Genomic DNA, 22,303 nt, shown 5'->3' with positions numbered 1-22,303 from the left:
AGACCCAGGTTCGATTCCCAGCATCCCATATGGTTCCCTGAGCACTACTAGGAGTCATTTTAGAGTGCAGACCAGAGTCATCCCCGAGCATTGCCGAGGTGTGGCCCCAAAACAATAAGAACAAGTTGTTCTTAGGTCCTCGGAGATCGTTCACAGGGTGTATGGTTTGCAGGTGGGGTTTGCAGCTCAACTCTGCCTGGAGGGACCCCAGAGCGTGACGCTGGGAGCCGCCTCAGCGCCCCTGAACGTGGAGGAAGGAGAAGAAAGGCCCCTGTGGGTACCCTTGGGTGCAGACAGATGCATGCCCAGCCAGCACTGGCGAGCACCTCACGGGGAGGAGGAATTTCCCTCCAGTCCTTTGGGTTCTTGGCAGAAATACCCTGCAAATGAAAGATTAGCAGGAGAGAAAGCAAACGCCAGAACTATGCAGGACCTGTGTACACAGGGGCACGACCTCGAGAGCCGCCCCTGGTTTGGAGGTTCCAGCCGCCTCTCGAAATACCGGCTCTGCTCACGTGCGGGGCAGCAGGGGCAGGAGCAGTGGCCAGGGCGGGGGCGCTGTGTGGACTGACATGGCTGCCTTGCTCCAAGGATAAGAGGGAAAAGAATTTGGGGGAGGCCATGGAGCTGGTCCAGGGGGAAGCTACTTGCCTTGCAGGTTGCTCCCTGGCACCCCGTAGAGTCCCTTGAGCATTGCCAGGACTGCTCCTGAGCACTGAGTAGCCACTGGGCACTGCCAGGTGTGACCCAAATCCCATCCTCTCCCCCCCCCCCGCCAAAACCACCCCCAGAGACTGGAGCGATAGCACATCGGCTGATCCGGGTTCGATTCCCAGCATCCCATATGGTCCCCCGAGCACCGCCGGGAGTAATTCCTGAGTGCATGAGCCAGGAGTAACCTCGGTGCATCACCAGGTGTGACCCCCCCCAGCCCAAAAAAAACAAAATCCACCCCCAAACTGAAGGAATCTGGCCATTCCCTACTTCCCAGTAAGGAAGGGGACAGTTTTACAAACAAAAGCCACTAGACCCTCCAAAGCAGCCGGGATCCTCCACAGACCCCACTCAGGCTTCACTTCACACCTAATAACAGCCCAGCCTCATGAGTGTGTGTGTGTGTGTGTGTGTGTGTGTGTGTGTGTGTGTGTGTGTGTCTATCTGTCTGTCTGTCTATTACTTTAGATCATCCACCCGGAGTTTCTGGTTGACCCCCTGGGCCTCTTCATAATAAGCCCCGGCTCCCTGGGGGATCAAAGGCCTTCCTTGAAACTGTCGCTTCTTTGTTGGAGAGGCGCACCCCGAGGTGCTCAGGGCTCACTCCTGGCAGAGTTCTGGGGAATCACATGAAGTGTTAGGGTTCGAACTCAAGTGTGCAAGGCAAGCGCCCTCTTGCCAGACCCAAACCATCCCTTCTTCACCGGGCCCACCTTTCTGTCTGGAGAAACATCATCTGACATCTCTCCTGGAGAGACAGGATGCCATCTGGTCATGGTATAGATTTTTACTTTCTTGGGGTTTTGTTGTTGTTGTTGTTGTTTGTTTTGCTTTTTGTATCACACCCAGCATTGCACAGGGGTTACTCCTGGCTCGTGCACTCAAGAATTACTCCTGGCAGTGCTCGGGGACCATATAGGATGCCGGGAATCGAACTCGGGTTGGCCACCTGCAAAGCAAATTCCATACCAACTGTGCTATCGCTCCAGCCCCTATTTTCACTTTTTTGAAAGGGGGGTTTGGGGCTACTCTCAGCTGTGTCTTGCTCCTGGCTCTGCACTCAAGGATCACTTCCGGCTGTGTTTGGGGGATAGTGTCTGCTACCCGGGGATTAAACCCAGTCTGGTGCACGCAAGGCAGATCCCGTGAGCCTCTGTCCTACCCCCCTGCTCCAGGCACGGGCTCTCACATTGAATCACCGCCCCACAGAGTGAGAGCGGGTTGAAAGGTGCAAGTTTCCAGGTGTGAACCATGTGTGAGTCCTGGGAGGTAAGATAGAGTGTTGTGATGTAGTGAAGGATGCTCTACGCCGGGAGGAAAGTGCACGTGGCCAAGACCCCCGGATCCTCAGAACCATATATGGTCCCCGAGCACTGCCCAGGAATGGTTCCTGAGCACAGAGCCAGGAGTCAGCCCTGAACACAGCTAGATGTGCCCAATACCCTCTCTCCACAAATAATAATTCTCTAGAGCATTAAAAACATCTTTTTTTTAATTTGGGGGTCCACAGACAGTACAGCAGGTAGAGTGCTCGCCTTGCTCATGGCCAACCTGGGTTCGATTCCCGGCATCCCACATGGTTCCCAGCCCACCAGGAGTGAATCCTGAGTGCAGTCAAGAGTAAGCCCTAAGCACTGCCAGGTGTGCCCCCTCCCCAATTTTTAAAAAAATTTTGGGTTACACCTGGTTGTGCTCAGGGCTTCTTTCTGACTCTGCATCAGGGATCTCTCCTGGCAGTGCTCAGAGGATCCAGATCGACCATGTGCAAAGCAAGCTCCATCCCTGCTGGACTATCCCTCAGACCCCGTCCACTTATTTATTTATTTTAATAAACATTTTTTTGGGCATTTGCCTTGCACGCGGCCTAACCAGGTTCAATTCCTTCATCCCTCTCGGAGAGCCCGGCAAGCTACCAAGAGTATCCCACCCACACGGCAGAACTTGGCACATTCCCCATGGCGTATTCGATATGCCAAAAACCGTAACAAGTCTCACAATGGAGACGTTACTGGTGCCCGCTCAAGCAAATTGATGAACAACAGGACAGTGCTACAGCGCTATTTTGTTTTATAGAATCACAATGATATACACCTTTACCAAGTTGCTCATGATTGGATTTCGGTCCTAAAATGTTCCAGCACCTGGCCTCAGTGTCCTCCCTGCTCTGGGGGTCTGACTCAGCCACAGCCACGGGCAACCCACCGACCTCTCAGCAGCCGGGCTGGGCTCCTCAGTGCCCTCTGTGTTGCCAGGCCTGAGGGGGCGATACAGAGGTCCTGGCCTGGCCCCTGCAGGACTGGTCAGTTCCCTTTCCTTCCCCTGCCCCCCCCCCAACTAAAGCCAGGCCCTCCCCGCTGTCTTGGCTCCCAGCAGCTTCTGTGACACCCACCCTGGGCAGTGTGATACCCAAAGGAACCACCCTGGACACCCCCTAACATACACGCATGCGCACCCCCCCACACACAAATGCATGCACACACAAAGATGCACACAAACGTACACATACAAAGAAGCATACACATGCATGTACACATACCGCACGTACACAAAGATGTACGCACACGCATACACATGCGCGCACATATACACGCAAAGATGCACACGTGCTCACAGGCACACACGCACGTGACACACTGTACACATACTGCACACACACCTACACATGCACACACACACACACGTACACACACACAAGCACATGCGCCCACACGCACATGCAGCCTCTGGGATAGTTCCCCGTGGGGAAGGGCGGGCGGGCGAGAGGACCAGAGGGAAACGCTGTCCCGCAGGTCTGTGGGCCCTGCCTCCACCCTCCCCCTCTCAACGGCCTTGTCTGGGATCCTTGGCAACTGCAGGGAAAATGCAGGAAATTCTGGTCAGCATTTCAGATAAACAATATTTTTTTTTCCTTTATCCCATTGGAAGAAAAGTTCTGTCTTGAATTTTTCATGAAACACACTGAAACTAAAAGGTTATTTGTTTTATTTTAATTTATCTTGGGAAGAGGTTTTTTTTTTTTCTTTTTGGGTCACACCAGGCGATGCACAGGGGTTCCTCCTGGTTCTGCACTCAGGAATCACTCCTGGCAGTGCTCAGGGGACCATATGGAATGCTGGGATTCGAACCCGGGTTGGCAGTGTGCAAGGCAAACGCCCTACCCGCTGTGCTATCGCTCCAGCCCCCCCTCTCCCCCGAGTTTTTGTTTTGGCTTTTTGGGCCACACTTGGCTCTGAATTACTCCTGGGGGTACTCAGGGGACCATGTGGGATGCTGGGGGTTGAATGCAGGTCTGCCGGCCCCTATTTTTATTTATGTATTATTTTTTGCTTAGGGCTTACTCCTAGCTCTGCACTCAGGGATCACTCCTAGTAGACTTTGGGGATCATTTTGGGTGGCAGGGATCGAACCTGGACTGGCCACATGCAAGGCAAGTACCCTCCCCCCTGGACTATGGCTCTCTGAGGGCCCTGAGAGACTCCTGGCCACCACAGAGCCCCAAGTTCAATTCCTGACGGCCACCACATTTGTCAGGTGTGAGGGGGGGTGACCGGGTGTCCCCGTGGCCGCCCAGAATGCATGAGAGCCAGTGTGTCATCTGGTGCATGAGCAAGGCCCCCAGAGAGCAGAAGACCCCTACCGTGACCTCCTCACACCCCTGCCCAGGAAAGGAGGCAATTTGAATTTATCCAAAATTCACATGTAACCCACAGCCTGCTTTGTTTCATGTGGGTTTCTTTTCCTCTTGTTTCTGCTAAATCTGGCACTGAACCCTAGGACGGTTCTGTTTCCCAGGTCCTAATCACATTCCTCTGGATGGAAACGGGGCAAGAGGGCAAAGACAAGGGTGAAAGAGCCCAGCACAATGGGGGCTGGAGCGATAGCACAGTGGGGAGGGCGTTGGCCTTGCATGAGGCCAACCCGGGTTCGATTCCCAGCATCCCATAAGGTCCCCCGAGCACCGCCAGGAGTAATTCCTGAGAGCATGAGCCAGGAGTAAACCCCGACTATGGGGTCCCCAACCCCAGGGGCTTCTCCGGGCTTATCTCTTCCCCCTCCAGCTCATCCAGTCCCCACATTCCCTTGGATCACATGGGCAGTGGTGGTCCATAGGGGAGTTCTAGGATGGGCACTTGTCCCGAATGGCCCTTCTGGTGGCAGTTGTTCTTTGCCCTGGAGACAGGTTTTGTTCTCCTCGGCTGCTGGCTTCGCTGAGCTCCTCACGTGTCCCCTCTCAGGCCAGCAATAGCCAGGGGCTGTTGATGGTACAGGGACTGTGAGGGCGGAGGCCCCGCCTGTACTGACCCACCACTGACCCACGTGGCTGTGGCGTTCCAGAGGGGATCATCCTCAGACTGGGAGGGCCTCTCTCCCCTGAGCCAGGAGGAAGCCCTAAAGTACCACCAGGTGTGGCCCAAACACAAAAACAATAAAAAAGGAAACATTCTTTTTGTGGGAGCCACATCTGGCGGTATTTCCAGCTCTGCTCTGGAGAGTCACCAGCTCACCTGTATTACTCCCAGGGTCCTGGCCTCGGGTTCCTTATTTCTGCTGCGAGGCCACACCTGATGATGCTCCCGGCTCATCCTGATGGCGCTCGGGGGATGTACGTCATGTCGGGGATCGAACCTGGATCAAACTCAGGCAAGGCCAAGTGCCTTCCCTGCTGCACGATCTCTGCGGTCCTAAAATTTCATTTTGATTCATTTTTAATATTTGTATTTTTTTTATTCGTTTCGGGGGCTGCACCTGGGGTTCTCAGGGCTTACTCCTGGCTCCGCACTCAGGAATCACTCCTGGCGGTGCTTGGGGGACCCTCTGGGATGCCGGGGATTAAAGCCAGGCTGGGGGCTGGAGCGAGAGCACAGCGGGTAGGGCGTTTGCCTTGTACTTGGCCGACCCGGGTTCGATTCCCAGCATCCCATATGGTCCCCTGAGCACCGCCAGGAGGAATTCCTGAGTGCAGAGCCAGGAGTAACCCCTGTGCATCGCCAGGTGTGACCCAAATAGCATAAATAAATAAATAAATAAAAACAATTAAAAAATAAACCCAGGCTGGCCATGCTCACTAGACTGTGGCTCCCACTCCCTACTTCGACACAGTTTAATCTCCTCCTTCTCTTCTCCTCGTTTCTGCCACGGCTTAGTCTAGGTGTGCCTGAGGTTGTGCTCTTTGTTTTGGTGCTGGGGGTCCGGGAATGGAGCCACTAGGATTGAGCTCGGGCATGTGGGTGGGCCTTGGGCCTCGGAGGGAGCTCAGGGGCTCTGGCGGGAAGCCTCCCCGGGCCCCTGGGCAGTTTCTCTGGGGAGAATCCATTCAAGTGTGTTGTTAGTTTGCAGGCAGAGCTCAGGGACTGCTCCAGGTGCCTTTCTCGTGTCTCTGGGGGGTCACTCAGGACTTGGGGCTGAGACCCAAAGCACACACTGCCTTTGAGCCCGCTCCGGGCCTTTTGCCCGGTTTCTAACTGGGTCAGGTGTCTTTTGTTGCTGAGTTATAGGAGTTCTATAAGGGCCGCACACTGCACGCAGAGAGATGGTGTGAAGAAGCTCGAGTCGGGATGGGGATGTCGTCACGGGGACTCCCGGGTGGGACTGGGGACAGGGGTGGGTGGGGGAGACCCGGGGGCTCCCGACCGGCCCGAAAGGGCCCTGAATTCCATCCTGGCACCAAAGAGAGAAAAAGAAGCCCACCCCACCCCCCCAATGGTGTGATCTCTGCCAAGCCTCCACCTCACAAACACTCAGCCTGCCTGAGGTCTGGCCTCTCCCCACTCTGGAATTTGAGGATGTTTTGTTTTCGGTTTGGGGGCCGCACCCAGTGGTGCTCAGGGCTGACTCCTGGCTCAGCACTCGGGGACCATTCCTGGCGAGGTCGAGGGACCTTCTGGAGTGCCGGGGATGGGAGCCGGGTTTTCTCTGTGTAAAGCAATACCTTCTGTGCTGTGTTTTTGCTCGGGAAACCCCCGCCCCACCCCCCATCCCAGGCTTATATACCATTTTAACCAAGTTGGTCGTTATCTGAGAAGAAAATTTGACATTTGGAGTCATAGAGACAAAAGTGTTTGTCTGGTGACCCGCATATGGTAATTCCCAACATCCTGGCAGGACCAGACAGACAAGCCTTTGAACTCTGAGATGATTATCTCGGGCCCAGACATTCCAGGTGCAACGAAAAGCAAACTCAGAGGTACCAACCCTCAGAAGCTATGCCCGATGTTTGGGCTGGGGAGAACTTCAAAGGGCTTTACCTGCTGGAGTACTGGGTTCAAGTTTTAGCTCTACATGGTCCCAGAGCACTGCGGGCGGACCCCAAGGAGCTCCCGGTCACAGCTGGGTGAGGCCCCAAATAACTCTATTTTTATTACTATTTGTTTGGTTTTGGGGGCTGTACTCAGCTATGCTCAGGGATCCTTTCTATTTTATTTTATTTTGCTTTTTTGGGTCACACCTGGTGATGTTCAGGGGTGACTCCTGGTTCTGCAATCAGGAATTACTCCTGACAGTGCCTGCGGGGACCATATGGGATGCCAGGGAAGGGATCAAACCTGGCTCAGCTGTGTGCAGGGAAACCCTAGCTGCTCTGGCCACTCTCCTTTTTTTTTTTTTTTTTTTTTAAAGAATGTGGCTGACCTGGAGCTGGAGTGATAGCACAGCGGGTAAGGCGTTTGCCTTGCACACGGCTAACCCGGGTTCGATTCCCAGCCTCCCATATGGTCCCCTGAGCACCGCCAGATACTCTTTTTTTGTTTTTATTTATTTATTTTGCTTTGCATTTTATGTTTGGTAACTTTATTTAAATGTATTTATTATTATTATTATTATTTTTATTTTGCTTTTTGGGTCACACCCGGCAATGCTCAGGGGTTACTCCTGGCTCTGCACTCAGGAATCACTCCTGGCGGTGCTCGGGGGACCATATAGGATGCTGGGAATTGAATCTGGGTCAGCCGCGTGCAAGGCAAACACCCTACTCGCTGTGCTACCGCTCTAGCTCCTCTGAGCACCACCAGGGGTAATTCCTGAGTGCAGAGAGCCAGGAGTAAACCCTGTGCATCGCTGGGTGTGACCCCCTCCCAAAAAAAAAGAACATGGTTGACCCAATTTCAATCTGGAGCACTCCATCTGGTCCCCTGAGCACTGCCAGGAGTGTGCCCCAAACAAAAACAAAAGAAAAATAAAAAAAGAATGTGGATGGGGCTGGAGTGATAGCACAGTGGGTAGGGCGTTTGCCTTGCACGCGGCCGACCCGGGTTCGATTCCCAGCATCCCATATGGTCCTCTGAGCACCGCCAGGGGTAATTCCTGAGTGCAGAGCCAGGAGTAACCCCTGAGCATCGCCGGGCGTGACCCAAAAAGCAAAAAAAAAAAGAATGTGGATGGAGAAAGAGAACAGGAGGGAGGGCACTTGCCTTGCATGCATCTGACCCTGGTTGGATCCTCAGCACCAACTAGGGTCTCCTGAGACCCGCCAGGAGTATTTCATTTTTCCAGGGACAGGCCCGGAAGTGGGACTCCTGGCCAGCAGGGAGTCATGGGCTTTGCAAGTGTTCAGTTAGGGGCACGAGCTCCCTCTTCCCTGCTGTCTGTCCTCACTCTCCTCAGAGGTGGTCATTTCAACGGTGAGGGGCACTGTGTGATATCCCCTGCTGGGCCCCCTGCTGGTCTCCTGGCCACAGGTGTGCAGTATTTGCATTCTGAGGGTCAGCCCCTTGGCCCCGTGTCTAGATCCAACTGTTTTATTTTTTTTAATCAGTGCAGGGGTTCTTTCTGTGTTGGGGTGCAGGGGCTAACGCCGGGTATCCCTGAGTACAGAGCCAGGAGTGAGTCCTGAGCACCGAAGGGGGTGAACCCAAATCTCAAAAATTAAAAAAAAAAAAAGTTTAAAATAAGAAATAATTAGTGAGCAGCAGCAGTGGTGTGGTTCCAGGGCCCTGGGCTGTCTTAGGAGTGTTGCCTGTCTCATGTGCAAGTAGGTGTGTGGCCACTAAGGCCTTCCTCTCTACAAAGGACATGGCGTCTCCCTGAACGGCTGAGTCTGAAGACAGCAGCAGGCCTGGAGAGACAGGGCAGCGGGCACGGGCCGGGGACAGGGCAGCGCGGGCAGGGCGTTTGTCTTGCACACGGCCGACCCAGGTTCGGTCCTGACATTCCATATGGCCCATGAGCCCCCCCAGGAGTGATCCCTGAGTGCAGAGTCAGAAGTAACCCCTGAGAACAGCTAGGTGTGGTCCCCCCCCCAATAAACACAAAAATCCCTCCACAACTCAAAAAGATTGCACGGGGTAAAGTGCCCGTTCAATTCCCGGCACTGCGGTGGGTCTTCAGGAATGACCAGGAATGGGGCTGGAGCAATAGCACAGCGGGGAGGGCGTTTGCCTTGCACGTGTCTGACCCGGGTTCTATTCCCAGCATCCCATATGGTCCCCTGAGCATGCCAGGAGTAATTCCTGAGTGCAGAGCCAGAAGTAACCCCTGTGCATCACTGGGTGTGACCCAAATAGCAAAAAAAAAAAAAAAAAAAAAAGAATGACCAGGAGTGATCCCTGAGCACAGAGTGAGGGGGCAGTCCTGAGTACCAGCAGGAGTGGTCCCCTAATGAAACAAAAAGACAAAAAGAACAAAAAGACTGTAGCCAAACTTACCTCTGTACCCTGCGTTAGCCCCTGCACCCCAACACAGAAAGAACCCCTGCACTGATTAAAAAAAAAAAACAGTTGGATCTAGACACGGGGCCAAGGGGCTGGCCCTCGGAATGCAAATACTGCACACCTGTGGCCAGGAGACCAGCAGGGGGCCCAGCAGGGGATATCACACAGTGCCCCTCACCGTTGAAATGACCACCTCTGAGGAGAGTGAGGACAGACAGCAGGGAAGAGGGAGCTCGCGCCCCTAACTGAACATTTGCAAAGCCCATGACTCCCCGCCGGCCAGGAGTCCCACTTCCGGGCCTGTCCCTGGAAAAATGAAATACCGACCCAAAGAGAGGCTCCCCCTGCCCCTTGCTGCCACTTTCTTTATAAACTGCGGCGTTATGATCGCCACGATGAGGAACCAGGGAAAATGAAGAAAGGGGAAGCAGAAAGCACTGTGGGGTCTCGCCTAGGCAGCCCCACTCCCCCCTCACACTCTTCACCTTGGGGCTGGAGCGATAGCACAGCGGCGAGGGCGTGGCCTTGCACGCAGCTGACCCGGGTTCCCTCCCTGGTACTCCTTGTGGTCTCCTGAGCACCGCCAGGAATGATCTCTCAGCTCAGAGTCATGAGTCAGCCCTGGACACAGGTGTCACCCCAAATAAAAAAAAATTACGATTCCACCCTTCAGGGCTGGAGAGAGAGCGCAGTGGGGGAGGCACTTGCCTTGCACGTGGCTGATTCGAATTCAATTCCCTGTCACTGCTTCTGGTCCCTTAGACAACCCAAACTGACCCCGGAGCACAGGGCTGGGAGTAGCCCCTAGAACCACTGGATGTGGTCAGCCCTCCTGTTGCCCATCCTCTCTCCCCCCACAAAAAAAAAAAAAAAAAAGGAGGGAGAACTCTGCCCTTTGTGATGGCAGTTTTGTTTGCTTTTTTGTTCTGGGTGGAGCCACACCCGTTGGTGCTCAGGTTTTACATCTGGCCCGTGCTCAGGACATCTGTCATTCCTGTCGGGGCTCAGGGGACCAGATGGGGTGCCAGGAATGAAACCTCGGAACTGCCGCTGATGGTACAGTCTTGAGGGAGGGCGTTGAGCTAAAGGAAAGGAGTCAAGACAGAGAGAAAATCCCAGGGCTGGAGCAATAGCACAGCGGGTAGGGCGTTTGCCTTGCACGCGTCCCACCCGGGTTCAATTCCCAGCATCCCATATGGTCCCCTGAGAACCACCTGGAGTAATCCTTGAGTGCAGAGCCAGGAGTAACCTCTGTGCATCGCTGGGTGTGACCTCTCCAACCCCCCCCCCCATAAAAGAAAAAAAAAGAAAGAAAATCCCAGTCGACCTCGCTGATGTGTGGAGGCGAAGATGAAATAAAAAGGTCTCAGGCTGGAAAAATGACCTTGTGCAGGTTTACCTCCCGCCCCACGTGGTCCCCTGAACACCACCGGGAGTCACCCCCAAGAACTGAGCTGGGAGTGACCCCTGAGCACCTCCAGATGTGGCCCCCACACAAAGATGAAGCAGAAAAGAGCTCGTGAGGGCTGGAGCGATAGTACAGCGGGTAGGCGTTCGCCTTGCACGTGGCCAACCCGGGTTCGATTCCCAGCATCCCATATGGTCCCCTGAGCACTGCCAGGAGTGATTCCTGAGTGCGGAGCCAGGTGTGACCCAAAAAGGAAAAAAAAAAAAAGAGCTCATGAAGGGCCCACGAGATAGCCCAGGGGCTCAGCACACGCCTGGCACGTACTATAATGTGGTCCAAATCCACACACCACAAGTGCGTTCCCCACGCACAGGGCCCTCATCCATCGTGAGAACTCGGGGATCAGAGGACAGGCAGGGCTGGGCCAGCTAGGAAAGACCCTTTAAAGGCTGCTTTCTGTCTCAGGAAGGCCTGGGTCTGGGGGAGGCTGGGTCGCGGGCAGTGTGTGACAAGGAAAACGTGGGTACAGATGCCCTGGCAGTGGTCCCGTGGAGAGCAGCCGATGCCACATTCTGCCCAGTGCTGCCGTGAGGCGCTCAGGAGCCTGTGTTTCAGGCCACGGATGTGGCTGAGCTTCTCTCATTGCTGTGGGGTCACTTCCGTCTCGGGGGTCCCTGGGAGGATGCCAGGAGATAAACCCCAGGCCTCCGGCATGCAAAGCCTCACTTTTTCTCGCCTTTTCGGGTCACACCCGACGATGCACAGGAATTCCTCCTGGCGGTGCTCAGGGGGCCCTATGGGATGCTGGGAATCGAACCCGGGTCGGCAGTGTGCAAGGCAAACGCCCTACCCACTGCGCTATCACTCCAGCCCATTTCTTGCCTTTTCTTTCTTCTCTGCAAACCCCGTCTCTAGTCGCAAGCCAGGGGGAGCCCAAAGGAGTAGCCCCTTTGCAGCCTTGTGTGCTGGGGCTGCCCCTGAAGAGCTTGGGGGGCCTGCACGGTCCTCAGGCCGCCGTCCGTCTGGAGCTTTGAATCGGGCCGGGCGTTCCATTTGTCCTGTCTGGGTCACCCGGATGTCGCCCTTGATCTCTCTGGAAGCTCAGATTTCCAGCCTGGAAACGGAAGAAATAATATTTACCTTGCAGGGCTCTGGAGATTACAGTGCAAACAAAGGTCTTGCTTCATAGCTGAGACAGGGAGACCTCAGGGACCTGTGGGAGGCCTTACTGTCAGCTACGAAAGTGGGGACCCTTCCTTTCAGCTGCAAAAGGATAGCCAGGGGAGGCTTCGGGTGCTGACTGGGAGCCCCGGGGGCTGTGGCTGTGGTGCGGGGACCCAGCTGGGGCATGGCCTCCAGCCTTCTGAGCCGGCCCTGGCCCCCCCGCACCTGGGGAATGTCCCAGGTTCTGGGCAGGCTTCCTCCTGCAGCTCAGCTGAGGGTTCTGGGGAGGGTGGGGGGGGGTGGCTGTGTGTGGCTACAGGCTTTGGGAGTCCAAAGGCTGGCTTGCAAGCTGAATACCGAGACACACAGTTCCCTTAGATGGGCTCCCAAGGTCGCTGCAGAAGGCTTTGAAGGGATGGGGAGGGTGGGTGGGGAGAGCCGGACTGATAGGACGGTGGGGAGGGCGCTTGCCTTTGCACATGGCCAACCTGGATTCAATCCCAGCATCCCATTTGGTTCCCGCACCCTGCCAGGAGGGATCCCTGAGCACAGTCAGGTGTTTCAGCATCAATGCATGTGACCCAAAAGCACTCCCGTTGTTTATCGATTTGCTCGAGTGGGCACCAGTAACGTGTCCATTGTGAGACTTGTTGTTACTGTTTTTGGCAGATCGGATACACCATGGGGACTTGCTAGGCTCTGCCGTGTGGGTGAGATACTCTCGGTAGTGTGCTGGGCTCTCCCCAAAACAAAGAAAATTTTAAGAATAAAGGAATGGGGAGGTGGGGGGCGGGGCGCACAGAGAGACAGGACAGCGCGTGGGGTGCTTGTCTTGCACGTGGCTGACCTGGGTTCAATCCCTGGCACCACATATGATCTCCCAAGCTCGCCAGGAGTTACTCCTGAGTGCAGAGTAGGAAGTCAACCTGGAGCACTGCTGGGTGTGGCTCTAAAATGGAAAACAAATATATATATATATTTTTGGGTCACACCTGGCGATGCACAGGGGTTCCTCCTGGCTCATGCACTCAGGAATTCCTCCTGGCGGTGCTCAGGGGACCATAGGGGATGCTGGGAATCGAACCCGGGTCGGCCGTGTGCAAGGCAAACGCCCTACCCGCTGTGCTATCTCTCCAGCCCCGAAAACAAATATTTTTTGAAAGAGAAGGAATAGAATTTCCATCCAGACCAGCGATACCGCTTCTTGATCTCTACCCCCTGAACACAAAATCATGGCTAAGGAAGGGTACACACATCCTATGTCCATCGCCACACTTAGCACAGCACCCCGCGACATAACACAAATGGTCTCCAAGCCCCACCTGAGCACCGCCGGGTGTGGGCCGCTCCCCCAGATTGAAAAGAAACATAGCACTGTAGCACTGTCCTCCCGTTGTTCACCGATGTGCTCGAGCGGGCCCAGTAATGTCTCCATTGTGAGACTTGTTACTGTATTTGGCATATTGAATACGTCACGGGGAGCTGGCCAGGCTCTCCAAGAGGGGCGGAGGAATCGAACCTGGGTTGGCTGGGTCGGCCACGTGCAAGGCAAACGCCCTACCCGTTGTGCTACGGCTCCAGCCCTAAAATAAACATAATGGAACAAAAAAGGGAGGGGTGCATACTGACAGGTGTCCGCTCTGAGGTACTCCCTGATGTGCTCGGTGTGCTATGCCTCAGTTTACCCACTGAAATATTAGCATTTGGAGGGGGCTGGTGGCACCCAGAAGTGGTCAGGGGACCAGGAGGAGATCAAACCTGGGCTCCCACACGCGGAGCCCGGGCTCCAGCCCTCTGAGCCCTCACCCCCAAGCTTTCCCCAAAGAGGATCCACTCTTGAGGCTGGAGTGATAGCACAGCAGGTGGGCGTTTGCCTTGCACGCGGCTGACCCGGGTTCGATTCCCGGCATCCCATATGGTCCCCCTGAGCACTGCCAGGAGTAATTCCTGAGTGCAGAGCCAGGAGTAACCCCTGTGCATTGCCGGGTGTAACTCAAAAAGCAAAAAAAAAAAAAAAAGATTCACTCTGCAGACAGCCCCGGAAATGGGGTTTCAAAATGGGGGCTCAGGGATGCTGCCCTATCTCTTGGGACCCTAGGAATAGCCCCCTCGGGGAGGCATAAGGCGCCCATGAAGCACGCCAGCGGCCCGGGTTCGACCCCCCAGCCTCCCCAGAGCTGCCAGGAGTGATGTGGGGGGCACAGAACCAGAAGCCACCCCGAAACATGTGTATCCCCCCACCTCCCTGCAAAAAACCCCCGAGAATCGAAAAGGGCTGTCGCCAGGGCTGAGGACGGCTTCTCCACAGCGGGAAGGGAGGCACCTGGCGGCCAGGAGGCTGCAGGTGCGGCTGTGCCTGGTCCGCCCCCCTCCCCTCCCGTCCCTCCTCCCCTCCCAGCTTTGTTCCGTGCTGATTATTGCTTGATTACTGTTTTCAGACAGATATAATTCCGGCATCTTCTATAATCTTGATCTTTTCATTGATACCAGATTTTTTATACAAAGATTTGTATATAAAATGATTATGTACCCAGCAGAATACATTCCCCAGCAATTAGATGTTTAAGATGCAGCGCCGAACACTCCTCATTTATTACTTTTGAAAGTGTTTTGTGATTTTTTTTTTTGGAGGGGGTTTGGTGGTGGTGGTGGTGGTGGTGGTGGGGGCGAATGTATTTACAAATGCAACAACAATTCTCATTTCGAGTTGCAAAACACGAAGCCGTTTTGAACCCAGACAGATGGCAGCTAAATGAAGTTTAATTAAAGAATGAGTGCTTAGAATCAAACCACTTTTAAAAAGTACAGTGCGCAGAGACGTGGGAGAGGTTTGCACCGGCAGCATCTGGGCGCCTCGCCGAGACCACACAGCCGCCACGGGCAGACGACGGGGACACAGATGCCCAGCCCTGTGACCCCCTGGGCGGGAGACACGCTGACCCTGACTGGGGGCTTTGGTGGGGTGGGCGTGGGCGTGAGGCTCTGCCACGCCAGCCCCCTCATTACACGGGGACCGTGAGGCTCACAGAGGCGCAGAGTGGCCCATTGAGCCCACACGCCCCACTGCCCCCCCACGGCCACCCCCTTTCCAGAAGTGGGGCGTAGGGGGGTGACCTGGAGAGCCACATGGGCTCAAGGCCCGAGAGGACAATTCCCAGGTGGCCCCCCCAGCTACTGCCCGGTGTGGTCGTGGGGCAGAATGAGGGCCGCAGGGGGCAGGTTGTGCCCAGTGCCCAGGGCTGGAGACACTGGACAGGTACAGATGGGGGCCGGCTGCAGCTGACCCTCACTGATTTCCTGAGCAGCTCCTGCCTTAAGGGCCGTGAAAGTGCAGAGGGCCCCGCTGCGATCAGAAGAGACAGAGCCCGGGGCAGACCCTAGGTGGGACTGCAGAGAGGGGGCAGTGTGCGGGTGGCTGCGTGAGGGGACAGTGGATGGGGGTTCCACCTGTGGCCTCTGGCTTCTTTGGCTTTCCAGGAAGCAGCATCGGCTGTTCTGACTGGCCCCGCAGCCCCGCAGGGCTGGCACTGGCGCCTACTCTGGCTCTGCATTGGGCCCACCAGAGTCCACGTCCTGAGCCCTGGGCTCCCCCTCTGCCCGCCGGCGGCCCAAGGCAGATGCTCCCCTGCCCCAGGGCTCTCCAAGCTCTCGCCCTCGTGACTCACAGCTGCCCCTGTCCAGCAGAACTTCCAAATGAGAGGGTCCACTGCCTGGACGCCGGTCCGCCCCGTCCCCAGCACCCCAGGGAGCTCTGTAAGGCCCGAGCCCCCGCCCTCTCCCCCACATCGAGCTCCCACTTGTCCCTGGGAGTGAACTGCGCCTTGAGGTGCTTCTGGGGCACCTTTGCCGTCGGGCTGGCCCCATTCCCAAAGCACTTGGAGGGGGGGCTGCGGGCGACGCCCCTCCTGTAACTGGCCTTTCTGCGCCCACCTGGGCCCGACACCCAGCAATGCGCAGGAGCTAAACCCAGACTTGGTGCCTGGGGGCCACTCCTGATGGTGCTGGGTCCCAGGGGTCTCTCTGAGCCCAGCGGTGACATACCGCTGGGGGACACGAGCAGGCCTGACGGGGTGGCCGTCGTTGCGTCTACTCTGTCAAGGCCCCTGGGCTGCCGCACGGGTCCTGGGACCCCAACGCCACAGAGCAGAGTCGAGGCGGATTTTTTTCTCTCTCTTTTTTTTTTTTTACTTATTTAAAAAGGCCTTGGTGGCAGGAATATAGTGTAAAAATCATTGGAAAAACTAAAAGGCATCGATACATATCCGCATATACACTTTGTACATAAATTACATTTCCTTTAGTCTTTCTGGGTGAGGTCGTGATGTGGCTGACGGTCAGTACTTCAGGGTCCCCGGCAGCTGCACGTGGAGGCCAGCACAGTCCACCATGTACATGGGCCACTGCTAGAGAGACGGGGGACAGACAGTCGGTTAGGGGGCCAGGGGCCAGGGAAGGACACTGCGACACCCAGCTCTGCTTCCCCAGGGGCTGCTGGGAAGGCCCAGAGAGGGACGGTGACTGCTTCAAGGACACACAGCGCACTGGGGCCCGGATCGGACCCTTCTCACCTGTGGCTGCCCCTCAAACTTGGCCTCCTTCTCCAAAGAACCCCCATTGGGCTCAAAGTTTTGTTTGGTTTTTGGGTCACACCTGACGACGCTCAGGGGTTATTCCTGGCTCTGCACTCCGGAATTACTCCTGGCGGTGCTCGGGGGACCGTAGGGGACACGCTGGGGATTGTGTGCAGGGCAAGCACCCTCGCCACTGCGCTTTCGCTCCGGCCCCTCAGAAATAAAGACATGTTCAAAGGAGGGGGCCCAGAGCCAATAGTCCAGCGGAGAGGGGGCTTGCCTTGCATACGGTTGATCCGGGTTCGACTCCCAGCATCCTACAGGTTCCCCCTGAGCCCCGCCAGGAGTGATCCCTGAGCACAGAGCCAGGAGTCAGCCCTGAGCATCATCAGGAACGGCCCCCAAACCATGCCAAAAAGAAAAAAAAAGATAAGGAAACCTGAAAATGGGGCTTGGGAAATATAAAACGGTGGGTGCCCCTGCCTAGCCCACAGGGGCCCCGAGAGTGACCCCCGACACCTCAGTCCCTCCCACGCCCTGGCGCATGGAACTGCCTGTCGAGGCGGCGGAACTTGGCTCTAGGCAACAGGTGCAGGCCCCCCGAAAAACCCTCCATTCAGTGTTTTTTTTTTGTTTGATTTTTTGCAGTGCTGGGGGTCGAACCCAGGGCCTCACATGTGCCAAGCCTCCTGTGTTCTTGCACCGAAAAATACCTCAGGTCTCCTAAAATCCTTCTCCAGCGTGTCCCAGTGACCTCCCCCATCAGACTTGGAATTTCAAACTAGGATTTGGGCAGGTTGTGGGGAGGAGGGCACAGCCCCAAGGCAGTGCTGAGGGGGGCTGGCAGTGCCGGGAATTGAACCTGGGGGTCCTGCACGTAGAGTCTGTGCCGAGCCTTTTCGGCATCTCACAACCCCCCCGCCTCAAAGCAAGTAGAAGGCAGAGAACACTCAGGTGTGTCTGAGGGAGGTGGCCTTCCTGGAGGAGGCAGCCCAGCCCAAGGGGCCAAGGAGTAGAGCTTTCCAGGTGGCTTCTCCACCCCAGTAGGCCTCGGAGTCCCATCTGCACTGGTCTCAGAGTCATCCGTCTACACTGCAGATCACTCACACGCCTCTGGGGGCTGTCAGGGGCCTGGTGCCCATCAGCTCTGGGACAGCCCAGGGCAGAGTGGGTCTCCCCTTTCCGGGGCCTCGCTGGGCCCTTGGCTGCATGGGGTCGTGACTTCTTGCCCATGACCCCGGGTGGGCCAGGCGGGGTGTATCTGCAAGCCCTGCGTGTCCCATTACCCCAAAATCAAGCCCCCAAGGGAACGGCCACGAGGGGCACGCGAGGGGCTCGGGCCGTGGGGGAGGGTCCCACGGCGGCAGCATTACCACAAGTGAGAGCTGGTTGGCGGAGGCCACGGACTCTGGGTTGGAGGATGAGGATGAGGACGAGGAGGAGGAGGAGACGGAGTTCCCTTCGGAGGCCCGCTTCCGCTTGCGTTTGGGGACGCTGCTGTCTTTGGCTGGGGAGGAAGAGGCACCTGAGGCCCCGCCCGCACCCCCCGGGCCCCAAGTCAGCCTTTGCTTGTTGGGGGGTGCAGAAAACACCCCCCTTGGCCTATGGGTGCGCAGTCAGGCATCTGCCTCCCTTAGCCCCAGGCCCCCGGCTGCTCCCCGCCAAAGTCCTGCCGAGTGGGCTCAGCACAGCCCAGGGGACCCTCAGCCTCCCTAGGGTCCCCCTTGGGAGACCCACACAGTGGGCCTTCGGGAACATTCTCTATTTCAGTTTTTTTCTTTCTTTTTGGGTCACACCCAGCGATGCTCAGGGGTTACTCCTGGTTCTGCACTCAGAAATTACTCCTGGAGGTGTTCGGGGGGAGCATATGGGATGCTGGGAATCGAACCCGGGTCAGCCACGTGCAAGGCAAACACCCTCCCCGCTGTGCTATTGCTCCAGCCCCTCTCTCTGTCAGTTTAAACCTGCAGGGGTGTCGGGGGGCCTGCCCCTCAGGACATACTCAGAAATCCAGTTCGCCCCATGCTACCCCTCACCCCGAGCGCCAGCCAGAGCCCCGGGACCTTCCTGACGTCCCCGACCGGCCCACAGGCCTCTGGGGACTCTGGGTCTGCAAATGGGGCTCTGGGCGCTGCCCCAGGGAGGCCCTGGGGGCAGGGGGGACTGCCCCAGCCACCCGAACCCGATCTGCCTGTGGACTCCAGGTCCCGGGAAGGAGAGACCCACCTGGTACCTTGGCATCGCTGCAGATTTCTGCAAAGGGCCTGGAAAGGAAAGCATCGAGGACCGTTAGCAACCGAGGCTCCAAGAGGGGCAGCGACGCCTGGAGGCAGGGGACAGCAATCATTGACCATCAGCCAGGTCAGACCCAGGTGAAGACAATGGGCATCACCAGCCTCGGTGAATGCCTGCAGCAGCCCCGCCAGCCCGGCACGGACCTCCGGGGTTCATGCTCCAGGGAGCAAAGGCGCTGCCCCAGCCCAGGGGCCAGAAACCGACCCTGGCGTTGAGAGGATCCTCCCAGGACGGGAGATGCATGCTGAGAGTAGACTATAGACCGAACATGATTGCCACCCACTGCCTCTTTTGCAAACCACAACACCCAATAAGAGAGAGAGAGAACAAAAGGGAATGCCCTGCCACAGAGGCAGGGTGGGATGTGGGGATGAGGGGAGTGGGAGGGATGCTGGGATTGGTGGGGGTGGAGAATGGGCACTGGTGGAGGGATGGGTACTTGATCACTGTATAACTGAAACCCAAGCACAAAAATGTGTAAGTCTACAACTGTACCTCATGGTGTCTCACTAATAAAAAAAAAAAAAAAACAACCCTGGCATGTGCAGGCCAGGTTGGGTTTGCATCCAACTCAGATACTCTGTTTTGTCGGTCACACTCCCTGTGGCATGAAGTGGCCCCCACAAAGGGTGACAGGGACTCCAGGTGCGTCCGTCCAGGGCCATTGTGGCTGAAGTGGGGGCAGTGGGCCCAGCAGCAGCACAGAGAGAAGGGTGCTGGCCTTGCACGCGGCCGACTCGGGTTCGAGCCCTGGCACCCCATACGGTCCCCCGAGTCCGCTAGGAGCAACCCCTGAGTGCAGAGCCAGGAGTCAGCCCTGAGCACTACCGGGTATCACCCCAAAACAAATCAAAACACATTTTAGAAGTTAGGGCGGGCATTGATGTACCAAGAGTAGCACACCACACCTGATGGGGTGTCAGGTAGAAGGTAACCAAATCTCGCTTAAAAATATACACATAAATAAAATTTTATATATATATATATATACACACATTTATATAAGTTTCTTTGTTTTGGGGTCACACCCAGTGATGCTCAGGAATTACTCGTGGCGGTGCTGGGGGACCATATGGGATGCTGGGAATCGAACCTGGGTCAGCCGCATACAAGGCAGACGACCCACCTGCTGTACTATCTCTCCAGCCCCTGGGATTATTTTTAGTGAATTATTAATAACAAGCAATACAAAATAAAATATTAGACCCTGCGAGTTCGATTCCTCCGCCCCTCTCGGAGAGCCTGGAAAGCTACCGAGAGTATCTCGCCTGCACGGCAAAGCCTGGCAAGCTACCCGTGATGGATTCGATATGCCAAACACAGTAACAAGTCTCACAATGTTACTGGGCCCACTCGAGCAAATCGATGAACAACGGGAGGGCAGTGACAGTGACAGCCTTGGGGCAGGTTTTGGGGGTCAGGGTGCAAAATTTCAAAATATGGTGGTGCTAATGGTTGTGGGATCAGTGCTAGAATATCGAATGCAATAAGTTACTGTGAACAACTTTGTAAAAATAAAATAAAATAGTTGGGGCACAGGGCTCGGGAGGTGGGGGCAATCAGACCAGTGCTCCAACCTCTCAGCTGTGTCTTCTAAAAATGCTGATCTAAAAGCAGGGGCAGGGGGCCGGAGTGATAGCACAGCGGGTAGGGTTCGATCCCCGGCATCCCCTATGGTCCCGCAAGCACTGCCAGGAGTGATTCCTGAGTGCAGAGCCAGGAGTGACCCCTGAGCATCACTGGGTGTGACCCAAAAAGCAAAAGCAAAAAAAAAAAAGAAAGAAAAAGATAAATAATAAAAGCATGTGGCGAGAAGGTGGAAAGTTCCCGTCTCTGGGGCTTCCCTTGGGGAAACAGACTGTGGGAGCGGGGCCTATTCTGACGGCCTCCTGCATTTTCCGGGGGGGGCAGAAAATGAGAGAGGAGAGGGAGGAGCTCTGCTCTGGGTTCAAGACCCTTTAAAAACAGTGGAACGTGAGCAACTGTCACATTAACTTTCTACACCGCGTGTGGGGTTGGAAAAAAAAAAAAACAGGCCTGGTGTGTGTGAGTGGATGCGTGTCTCTGCGTGTATATGTGTATGCCTGAGTATGCGTGTGTATACTCACACTGTGTGTTTGTACATGTATGTCTGTATGTATGTGTCTGTGCATGTATGTGAGTGTGTCTGTATGTGAGTATGTCTGTGTTTGTGTGTCTGTATGAGTGTATATGAGAGGATATTTGGGGCTGGGGGGGGTACAGCGCTCCCCCCGGGTGACCAGCAGAGTGATGGGGTATCTCTTTGGGGGGGGAATGGGATATCTTTTCTGCCCAGAGTATTTTTCGCACTTCCCCTGCGTGCCATGTGGATCTTTTTAACTTATTTTCTTGTTGGGTCACACCCGGCGATGAACAGGGGTTACTCCTGGCTCTGTACTCAGGAATCACTCCTGGCGGTGCTCAGGGGACCATATGGGATGCTGGGAATCGAACCCGGGTCGGCTGCTTGCAAGGCAAACGCCCTACCCGCTGTGCTATCGCTCCAGCCCCATGTGGATTGTTTTTAAATCCTGGAAGAGTGGAGGGGGGGCAGGGAGCGCTCGGCCTGGCTATGGGGGAGGTCTTGGGGGTGGATGGTGGAGGGGACAGACTTAGATGAGACCGGGGTGGAGGCATGGAGTATCCTGACAATAATCAAGCTACTGTATTTAGAACTAGAGCCGAGGCTGTGGTGGCTGACGGCGGAGATCGCCGCCGGAGGGGAATGTGGGAGTTCCGCTATTTCCTCCGCATTGTATTTATTTTTAGCTGTATTATTGTTATTCGGTGTATTTGGGTCATACCCAGTGGGGCTCAGGGATGGACCCGGTGGGCCATGTGCGAGGCAGATGCACTACCCACTGTGCTATCTTTCTGGTCACCCCCCCGATACTTTCAATAGGATCAAGAGGGACCAGGAAGAGGGGTCAGAGGCACCTACCCCAGCTCAGGCCCCAGCACGACCTGGTCCCATGAGCACAGCCAGGGCGGCCCTGCTGGGCCCAAGGACTAAGGTGTCTGGTGGGCTGAGAAGTGCTGGCAAGGGCTTCCGGGCCCCTCCGTAAAGCTGGAGCTCCCATAAATAATAAAAATGAAACAGGAAAAGATTTATGGTGTGGCCAGGTAAAGTTGTCACTGTCACTGTCCTCCCGTTCATTGATTTGCTCGAGCGGGCCCAGTAACATTGTGAAACTTGTTACTGTGTTTGCCATATCGAATACGTCACGGGAGCTTACCAGGCTTTGCCACGCAGGCGAGATACTCTCGGTAGCTTGCCGGGCTCTCCGAGAGGGGCGGAGGAATCGAACTCGGGTCGGCCATGTCGGCTGCGTACAAGACAAACACCCTACACACTGTGCTATCGCTCCAGCCCAAGGTAAAGTTGAATGTATTAAAATAAACAGGTGTTTGCCTTGCATGCAGCAGATCTGGGTTTGATCCCTGGACGGGTGCTTGCCAGGAGTGACCCCCCTCAGACCTCCTCT

The 22,303-nt window shown here is 55.8% G+C and overlaps 1 protein-coding gene across 2 annotated transcripts in view; it reads right to left on the bottom strand.

The window, feature by feature from the left end:
• Positions 1-16,110: 16,110 nt before the first annotated feature.
• GTF2IRD1 (GTF2I repeat domain containing 1) overlaps positions 16,111-22,303 on the bottom strand; it is a 54,579-nt gene continuing 48,386 nt past the window's right edge. The window contains exons 25-27 of one of the 2 annotated variants that reach the window (XM_056137620.1): positions 18,729-18,766; positions 17,876-18,009; positions 16,111-16,334 (exon numbers count right to left, since the gene is read on the bottom strand). In XM_056137620.1, the coding sequence (XP_055993595.1) occupies positions 16,266-16,334; positions 17,876-18,009; positions 18,729-18,766 (241 nt within the window). In that variant the 3' untranslated portion in view covers positions 16,111-16,265. The remainder of the gene's footprint in view (positions 16,335-17,875; positions 18,010-18,728; positions 18,767-22,303) is intronic. The other variant, XM_056137621.1, reaches the window with a different exon arrangement.

This window comes from Sorex fumeus, unplaced genomic scaffold (assembly GCF_029834395.1).
Source record: "Sorex fumeus unplaced genomic scaffold, SorFum_2.1 ptg000126l, whole genome shotgun sequence".
NCBI lineage: Eukaryota > Metazoa > Chordata > Mammalia > Eulipotyphla > Soricidae > Sorex > Sorex fumeus.
The sequence above is the reverse complement of the archived record's forward strand: the minus strand, read 5'-3'. Positions and strand labels throughout refer to the sequence as shown.